This window comes from Mesitornis unicolor, unplaced genomic scaffold (genome assembly GCF_000695765.1).
Source record: "Mesitornis unicolor isolate BGI_N332 unplaced genomic scaffold, ASM69576v1 scaffold1727, whole genome shotgun sequence".
NCBI classification, from domain to species: Eukaryota; Metazoa; Chordata; class Aves; order Mesitornithiformes; family Mesitornithidae; genus Mesitornis; species Mesitornis unicolor.
Window position 1 is genome coordinate 105,328 of NW_010195516.1, and position 9,980 is coordinate 115,307.

The 9,980-nt window shown below is 46.9% G+C and overlaps 1 protein-coding gene across 1 annotated transcript in view; it reads left to right on the forward strand.

Annotated features, from left to right (window-relative positions):
* Positions 1-8,977, forward strand: part of MSI2 (musashi RNA-binding protein 2) — a gene marked incomplete at its 5' end in the record, with an annotated part of 87,931 nt that extends 78,954 nt beyond the window's left edge. The window contains 3 exons of the mRNA XM_010188128.1: positions 4,667-4,875; positions 6,685-6,762; positions 8,764-8,977. Of these exons, the coding sequence (XP_010186430.1) occupies positions 4,667-4,875; positions 6,685-6,726 (251 nt within the window). The remainder of the gene's footprint in view (positions 1-4,666; positions 4,876-6,684; positions 6,763-8,763) is intronic.
* Positions 8,978-9,980: the final 1,003 nt, after the last annotated feature.

The window sequence follows — 9,980 nt, forward strand, 5'->3', positions numbered from 1 at the left end:
TTGAGTTTATTTGGGTGGGATTCCAGTGTCTGACTTGTTGTGCCGTACCCGGCTGCCCTCAGCACCCTGCAGCGAGGCGTGTGGATCCTCGTTAGCGTAATACACCATTTGCTAAGGCGAATGTCATAATGAATCCTGACTCTGAAATTTCTCAGGAGTTCATCGAAAGCGAGTTTATCTTTCAGTGGTGACCTTTCTTGTTGAATGTGGATTAGCGTGTGAGCAGGGTCTGTGTTAACATGGCAGCTTGCAGGAAACGGCACTTGATAAGGGCTCCAACAAGCTCCATCCCTGCTCCCGGCAGAGCATTTCCTAGCACCGAGCCTCCTGCCTCTGCGGGAGCCTGGGCTGCCAGGTGCATTTCGGGCTCCAGCTCTCGGCTCCTGGACAACCACTTGCTGTCCAAACGTTGCACTGAGGAGCATCTTACACACATGTTAAATGTGGTTAAAGACAGCTCTGCTAAAGGATGCCAAGATGAGTTACTAATAAAATAGCCTTGCTTATTTTTAAATTCTCTCCATATTTATTTTAGCAGAAAGACTTCCAGTAGGTTCTTCTTTGAGGAGATGCAGCTTGGGTGGAGGAAAGGGTGCCGTGAACCTGCACAGTTGCACCAAACGCATCCCCAAGATGAGACCCCGCATGCGGGCACCTGCTGCAGCAGGGAAGCACAGCAAACCCGGCTTTTGCCATAGCAAAACCCGACGGCTGTAAATACCAAGCACTGGCAATGGTTTGTGGCAAGGCACGGGGTCTGAGGTTCTCCTGTCTGTTTCCAGCCCTGTCAGCGGTGGCATTTCTCGGTCTCTTCCCATCGCCTCTGAAAAATGAAATTGTTCACTTAGGGATCAGAATTCACAGACTTGGGGCCTTGTCTGTAAGAAATACCACAGCAAATTCAAAGTGAAGCAGACACTACTTTAAACTTCCTTGTTCCCATCGCTGCCACATCTCTTGGCTGCTGTCTCTTGATCTCCGTAGGCATAGGAAGGAGCTTCTGTAACCCAGAGAAGGAGATAAAAGATGGTTAGCTGTGACTTACAGACACATCTAATCTTTTCCACACCTCTCCTGACCCTGATCAGTGGTGACACTCGGGATTGTAAATTAGGTGCAGAGGAAACCCTTGAGTTGGAGGCACTTAGCCACAGCCTCGGAGCTGTGAAAACGTCTGGTGCAGGGTGGTTTCCTGTGCAGTTGGTTGGTAAATTGGACCAGAACCTTTCAGAACATGTTGGAAATGGGTACTTTGACTACCAGGACTTCCTGAGTGCTGGCAGACCTTGGAAGTGGAGGACGTGGCCTTGGCAACCCCCAGGCAGTGCTGAATTAGTCTGATGGGTCCTCCCAGCAAACCAAAGCCAGGAGATGCGTGGCCAGCTCAGGCAGGACCTCTGCTGGGACCAGCAGGTCGGGCTTTGCTCCTGGTCTGCACTGATCAGCATCAAGACACGGTCGGTGGTTCCTTCCCCTCTCCTGGGACAGTGCAGGCCCCTGATGATTTTTCAGCAATGTGCTTCTGAACTTCTGCCCTTCATGATTTCCTGTCTGACCGCAGGATGTTGGTGGCCGGGGGAAAGTCTCCGATTCCTTCCAGGCATTAATCTTAATGCTCTGCGATTCCCGCAGCTCACGGCAGCTGTGGGCAGCTCTGCTTCCGCCAGAGACTGAGCCAACATCGGGGACTTTGTCATAAAGATACATGTCTCCAAAGAGGCTTAATTTTTCTTCGAGGACTGAAACAGTATTCAGATTCTAGAGGATTTGAGGGGGGTTCATTCTGCTTCATTTTCTTCTGAGATTATTCCAGTTTTGTGTAAAGCAAATTTGTTTGCAGGTATTTCTTGCCAGAACACATCACATTTTGTGCATTGGGAAAGTTGTTCAAGGTCCCTTTTCCGTTGTTTTCTGAGCGATGGTAACAGCGCCTCTGGCTCCAGGTGAGCTTACGTGAAGCTGCTGTAAGAAGGCAAATATTTAGCAACTCGCCATGGCTGAGCGAATTGTTAAAATGCGGCTTTCTGAGGAGTGCTTCACGTCCTACTAGTGAGGAGAGCTTTTCTGCTTCATGTATTGTGTCTGGAGCAAAGTGTCAGCTCTGTAAAAGCGTCCAGCCTTTTCTATGTGGTTTTCCGGGCAGGGCGGTGAGGAGCGGTGCCGGAGCATCCCCAGCCTCCGTGCAGCCGTTCCCAGGCAATGCAGCGGTGGGTGAGCTCTCAGCGTGCCCCTTTTTCCACAGGCACCCCTGTGAGCAATGTGGAGTATTAAACTGATGTGCTGCAGGCAGAAAATGATGTCTCCTCCTCTGGAGAGATCCAGACCCTGCCTGGACATGTTCCTGTGTGATCTTCTCTGGGTGATCCTGCAGGGAGGTTGGACTGAATGATCTTCAGAGGTCCCTGCCAACCCCCACCAGTCTGTGATTCTATGATAAAATTACCTTTTTTCATACATTACGTAGCCTCAGTCAGAAGGAGTTTTGAATAACCTATTGACAGCTCTTTCTGCACGTATGAAAGCCGCGATTTCCCATCGTTTCGGAGCTGTAAGTGACAGTGGCTGGGGTGACTCTGGGCATCGCTTGGGCAGTTGCTTGGCCCCAAGGTGATGGTGGTCAGTGGGCTCTCCTGGCGCTGCCACGGGGGTTTGCAGGGATATTTTACTAACAGGGTCCCCCCCCTTGCCGTGCTCCATCCCTCTACTGCGCTCCTGCCTTTGCTCAGCCTGGCCGACTGGGTTTGCTGTGTGACTTGGCAGTGAACCTTGCATCCATTTTATTGAATCAGAAGGAAGAAAAGGGAAGAAAAGTGCTAGCTTATAGTAATAAAGGGCTTTTGAACATCTCAGCTGGATATTTTTCTTCATGAGTGAGAAGGCCAAATGTTATCTTGACATTTAATCTTTAATAATAAAAAAGGTGCTTTGTTTGCCAGTGAATTCCAAAATCTGTTTATTCGCTCATGCCTTATTTCTTTTAACTTGCTAGCTTAAATGTCCTACTTACTTTCCCCTGCTCCCCGTTTACAGCTGCATTAAACCATTTATTTTGTGAAATTTACTTTCCTGTCATCGCAGAGCTGACAGCTGCCGGGTTGACTTTTTTTGTCCGGTTCATTCATTCTTGTGAAAAATGGGGACCTCTGGGAAGGGGCCAGGGCAGGAGGCGATGGCCCAGCGGCAAGCCTGGGCTGAGCCCACCGCAGCCCACGTAAGGTGCTGCCAAAGCCTTCCCTGGGCTGCCCTTGTCGAGGGAGCGGGGTTTTGTCCCAAACTGGTTTCATCCTCAGTAGAACCCCGCAGTCGGCCAAGGGTAACTGCAGGCTCTCAAAAATGTATAAACCCTTTTTTAGTGCTTTAATGAAGATAACGTGGGGAAGTTGCAGCCAGAGGAAAAGGCTGAAGAGCTCTCGGTGCAGCCGTGAAGGTGGAGGTGATGGTGGTGTCTGCCGGTTGTGCCGGGGGTGCAGGGGAGGGCTGCGGTGTTGTCACTGCTGCTGGTCTCCTCCCATCCCCGTGGCACTGCCAGTGCCTGCCCGTGGCGGGGGTGCGGTGAGGTGGTAGTTGGGCATCGCGGGGCGGGCAGGCGAGTCTCCGTGTGTTCCCTGAGGACCTCCATGTACACCCAGGTGTAGCTCCAGCTTCCCGCAAGCCATTTCCATCCAGCTCCTCCTAATCCGCTGACATTTCTTTTGCACTGAAACCTCTTACTCATAAATTTTACATCCAAGAGCAACTGTGAGAAATGCCAGAAGTCTGCTCATCTAACATGCTTTAATATCTAAATTTATTCTTTAGTATCATTCTTATTTACATTGTTTTTCTGTCTCAAAACAAAAAAAATGAAGGGAGGAAAAAAATAAAATTTTCTTTTACTTCCACATTAGGAGGTGAGTTGTCATACACCCTCTGGAATTCTTTTTTGCTTTTGATCTTTATTTATTTGTTTAATTTTGGTTGATGTCCCAAGCATGGTTTTGGAGACGAAGGTAGGTCTTCGCTCTCCAAATCGAAAGGAAAAAATAATTAAATAAAACGACACTCTCCTTGGTCATACTAAAAAAGAAATAATTCCAAACTGTTCCATTCCATACCATTTAAAGAAAAAAAAAATCAACTCTTGAACTATTTCTGCAGCTTACTGATTTAAAAGGGCAGGTTTTTTCAAAAGTATCGAATGGATCCAAAAACAATTTTCCTAGACGCGATTGAAGTGATTTGCTGTCAACATTTTAATATCAATATTACCACAATGTGTAGTCTCAAACTAGTTCCTTTGTAGTTTGCATGGGATGTGAATGCTGTCTCGGCGTGCCCAGACCTAGAGAACTTGTTACTACTGCATGAGCATCAAGTCAGATGTTGAAAAATATCTATTATATTTTGTGATAATTTGGTGAAAATGAGCACCTCCAGTCTCTGGTTGCAGTAGTGTGTTGAATGATTGTTCTTTTATTTTTTTATATATATCCATATATATATTTTTGGAGCTATAAGCTTCGTAGTAGTACGGGCTGACTCTTATCCAGTACTTGCTCTCCTATCGCATGGCCTTGGTTAAGTGTTAGAAGTTGGGCCTAGGCTGTTTATTCTGGTGTTTGGCTTTGTAATAACGGTGCATGCCCGGCGTCTGGCCTCATACCCAGCTTTATTCTCTGCACACCAGTCTTGAATAGCTACAGTGCTCAACCGAATTTTGGCGCACCCGCTTCCCCGGCAGGCTCCAACCCAGCCCGACCCGGAGGCTTCCCCGGGGCCAACAGCCCAGGCCCCGTCGCGGATCTGTACGGCACGGCCAGCCAGGACTCCGGCGTGGGTAACTACATAAGCGCCGCCAGCCCGCAGCCGGGCTCCGGCTTCGGCCACGGGATCGCCGTAAGTACCACCGGCCCCCTTCTCGGTCGTGAGGGGGGGTTTCATTGTTTAATGATGTTGGGGGTGGGTTTATGTTGGTTTTTTTGGTGAATTGTGACCTTATGGCAAGCGCAGTGCCTTGCTGTAGCCTGCTAGACTGTGCCCAACACACTAGAGCTGCCAATGAGCTGTGCTGCTCCGGTTACTGACTGGAAACCCTTGTCTGGTGCCTTCCTCAGTCTGACTTGATACATTTCAAAAGAAAATATCTAATAATTATGAGCTTTAAAGTTTCTGCCTATCTGCACAGGCTGTCCAGGGCAGTGGTGGAGTCCCCATCCCTGGAAGCATTCAAAAAAGGTGCAGATGTGGCACTCTGGGACATGGTTTAGTGGGCATGGTGGTGTTGGGTTGACGGTTGGACTTCATGATCTTGAATGTCTTTTCCAGCCTTAATGATTCTGTGTGGGCTTTTTATCAGCTCAACCACCTGTCCCCAGGTGCTGATGCACCCATTTGCAGACAACACACTGGTCCCTGCGCCCACCTAAACAAGCAAATGAATGTGGACCATGGGGCTGTCACACTCCCCTTTGCCCATTCTGAGGGTGGGCGCTGGCATTTGCTGACCTCCTGGGTCCCTTCCAGCTGGTTCTGGCATCGCCAGCGGTCCTTAAAATCCTCAGGCTACAACTAAGTCACTTCGTTTTGTCGTCAGGTCGTGGGAAAAGTGCCTTTTTAATGGCGTGTGGGTCTGCAGTCTCACTAATGACGGGCAACGGAGATTTGCTTAACGAAGCTGCATGCTGGTGTTCGGACCGCGCTGTTTTACCTGTGTGTGTTAGCATGAATGCGGTTGGACCTCTTCGGTGGCTGTCAGTCTCCCAAACAGCAAAACTGCGACTGAAATTTGTTTCCCTTTTTGTAGTAAAATGATGAGATTTGTTTTTTTTCCTCTTGTACGGTTAAACATGACAAAGTACAGAGGGCTCCCCTGAGCTCCCACGAACTGAGCGGAGGATTTCACTCAAGTGAATGAACGGGGGAGCGGGAGCATAGTGCAGATAAAGTTCCTGAAACTCTGTTATTTTTGTTACATAAGCAACCAGTACCCAAAAAGACAAAAAAACTCCAAACCTACTGCCTCCATTTGGGCCCTTGTGCTCAATTCCTGTCCCAGTCCTGCCCCTCCCATGGTCATGCCAGGGGCTTGACAATCCCTTTGGATCAATTCTGGTACCAAACGTGGACTATTATTGCTCTGCTAAGAGCTACATCGCTTTAAACTGCCATCTCGCACCACTTAACAACACCTCTTATTTCTGTCTTTCACCTAAGGAAAAAGACCTGTTTGTTTTTGAAAACTTGGGCGCTTTGGCCTCAGCAACGTCCCAATTTTTCAAGTAATAGGATGCGAGGTACAAGCCTGGGTATCTGGATTTGTCTGCACTAACTCTTCTCCAAAGAACGATTTTGTGTTTGACTTGCAGATTGGCAGCCTCTTCATTTCCCCCAATAACTGCAAAGAATCTCATAGCTTTTTTTTGACATATATATTTATTTAACACTCTCCATTTACTAACCCTGGATGAAAAATAAAGAAGGGAAACCCCAAAAGCTGCTTTCTGCAACTGGGGGAATGAGAAGATGATGGTCTTGGAAAGGGAACCGTAGGGTTCAGCACACCGAGCGACCAGAACAGCTCTGGGAAATACCTGTTCATGCTGGCAACACAGTCTTTCAAGTCCTTTGATAATTTCTTGCCAAAATTGATAATCATCTGTTCCCATGTTTAGAGCACTGATGAACTTAACAATTGTACAATTTTAGGGACCTTTGATTGCAACGGCTTTTACAAATGGATACCATTGAAACGTTACACATGGTTGGTTGCCATCTCACTTGGAGGTATTACAGTATATACCATTTGTACTTTGTGCTAAACTACCATCTCCCCTATATTTACTTTTAAGTGAACAATTTTTTAATCTTCATTTCGTCTTTCCTTGGCCTTTAATCATTCCTTTCTGTGATTTACGTTATTCAAATCAGTCTCATGGGTTGGAAACTGGAAGGCAGATCAGGAGCTAAACCCCCAAAATTAAAATAAATAAAAGTCACGTTTTCATATCTGTGACACTTAGTGCAATAATTTGGAGAGCCAAAGACCCCACAGGAAAAAAAAAAGTGATCCCAGAAACCTGGGGGAAAATGGCCAAGTGCCGGCCGACAGCATCCTGATGGGGATTATAGATCTGCTCCCAGTTCTCTGGTCTAAAAATCGACAAGCCCCACTGCTTTATTACAGAGAAACCATCATTCTTAATTAAGTGCTGTACCAAATATTATAGCTAAAAGAGAACATTGTAACTAGTAACCATAGAGCAAGATTAAAAAAAAATTAAACCTAAGCAAATTAAATTAAAGACATTACCTGAGTAATGCATCCTTGGGTCGCTGCCAGTTTCCTACCTTTTGAACTAAGCTCAAGTTAATTAAATGTTTGGATTGTAGTAGTAGTGGTAGTAGTAGTGGCCTTTGGCATATTCATATTTGCAAACAAACATTCTTACACTGAGAATAGCGTAGATTTGAGAAGGCAGTCAATGAAAACCAGAAGTTGCCCCACTCAGTGGCACAGGGTTACCTCTGAGCTCTCAGCCCATGCAGACGAGGGTAATGGATGTGACAGATTTTATTTCTCTGCCTTAGCCTGGCACTGCCCGATCAATGTCACATGCTTTACTTTCAAAATCAGTGTATGACATTGGAATTACAGTTAGTCAAGGGGCTGGGAACTGTGGAAAATGTTTGGAGGCGTTAAATTATATAAAAATAGATTGATACCTCAATACTATTGGATAAAGGGGTTTTCTATTTACTCTTTGCCTACCCACATACACCCAAGATTACCTGAAATAGTTCTGCCAATTGATTTGCTTCACCGAGTAGTATTTTTTATGGCAAAGAAAAAAGTGGCATAAGCGCTCTTGCTTTAATCCCAGTTATTATGTGCACGTCTCAGTGTATGTTCGCAGATCAATTTGTCAGAAGCCTTCCCGTTCTCTGGGCCGTCAGCCCGGGTAACGCCGAGGTGGTTCACAGTGCCGGCTGGAGACCTGGGCAGGACATCATAATTCACACTAATAACGCTGCAACGCCGGCGGTGCTTGTCAGATTAATGTATTGTCATCATTTTACACTTACCACAACACATCAAACTGTAACCATCATTTACTGGCCAGTATTAAGACTCAAACCATTAACGACTTAGAAACAGAAAGTGCTTTCAATGTTGCTCGTTACTAATTAAAACAGACTTTGAGAGGAGGAAATGAGCCTTATTATTAATTCCTTGAGGTTGAAATTCCTATTGTGGCGGCGCATCCCGAGGTGCCCAGTCCCTCACCTGCTCCCCCGGGCAGGATGTGGCCACAGAGGAGGAATTTGGCTGAGCTGCAGTCCCCGGGGCAGGGACCGGCCGTCCCACAGACCCAGGGGTGCCAGGGGGACCTCGCCCCAGGCACGGGTGTCTGGGGATGGGTTTTGGAGGTGACGCTCAAAAATAAGCGACCAGGGTGTTCCTCACCGCAGCCAGCCCTGCAGAACCAGTCCCCTAAAATTTATTTCCATCTCAACTTTAAGCACCGGCAGGAACAGACCATTAGAAGCTGAAGCCTCCATTAGAAAATAAATCATCACCACTGCAGTGTGCCTGTGTAAAAGTTGTTCCTTTTCAAGTACTTTAGCCATGCCTTCAGAAAAAAAAACTCGTTTTACTGAAGCCTTGAATCAGAGGGGCTGCAGCTTTGCAGAGCGTTTGCAAACACCTGGGGGGTTTTGTTGAAAGATCCCAATTGCTTTCAGTTGACTCTGTCTCTCCCGTGTCCGTCTCTGCCTTCTCCTCAGAGTCTCTCTGGATGTCCGGGCAAGACGGGGCGAAGTTTCTGAGCAGGCCCGCGGTGGGGTGATCTCCTCAGACTCTGAGCACTACATCATCACCGACAACGCAGACGAACTGGAGGTGGCACTCGACGGACTTAGGTTGTTTAAAATCTCTCTCATCATCTCATGAATCTGCTGTACTATAAAAACAACAGCTTTTAAAAGTATGTATATAAAATCCATTTCTTGTTCGTTTTATTTTCTTGATGGGTTCCCCCCCCACACCCTCTTTTTAAACCTCTCCAAACCACATTTTTTGGTAGCGTTTTGACATAGTCTCGTAGCCACGTAGTTTGAATTCTTTGTGTACCTAGCGAGAGCCTAACCGTAGCGTAACTGTTTATATTAAGAGGTTTCTTTCAGTTTTTTTCTTTCCCCTCTCCTCTCCTTCTCCCTTCTGTTTTACGTAGTCATTGTTGCTTAAAGGATGCTGAGATGGTGACAGGAGCCTGAGGCGCCAGGCCCGGCTCGGGGGACGCAGGGCCGGCAATGGGCGCGATTTTGGGGCGGCCCGGCAGGGCACAGGGGAGCAGCAGGTTCTCTAGCTCTTCTTTTTTGTTTGTAGTGTCTTCATTTAACCTAATTCTATCTATTTTCGGCAATAAGGCAAGGACTACAACCTTTTTGTGCGTCCTTTTTTCTATAAGTGCTTTTTTTTGTTGAAAGAGGTGATATAAGGTTTTTTGAAATTGTGAATTCTGAAACAAAAAAATACTGTAAATACAATTCCATTAACTACATAGAAACTATTAAGAAAGAGAAAATACAGACCTATTTTTGTGATGGAGTCAGCCTAAGGCAGTTTCTCTAGGAAAATGGAAGGAGAAAAGAAAAGAAAAAAAAAAAAAGCAGAAGTTGTAGAGGTTTTGCCCAACTGCCAGAGCTGGCCCGCAGGGGTGAGGGGCTGTGCCCCCGGCTCGCCCCGGGCCCCTGGCCCTCCCCGCTCCCCCAGCGCCGTACCAGCATCTCCGCTCGCAGCCGTGCGCAGCCGACAGAGGAGCAGTCGGGTGGGAGTTCTGTTACTTCGTTCATTTCAAACCTGCTTTTCCCCAGACCGAAACAGAAACTCGCTGATTTTCCTATTTAACTCATTTAAGGTTCAAAGCACACCTTTATCTTTATTTTTATTTTATTCACTCGTTGTTTTTAAGCTAGATCAACTTGCTGTCCAGTCATTTCAG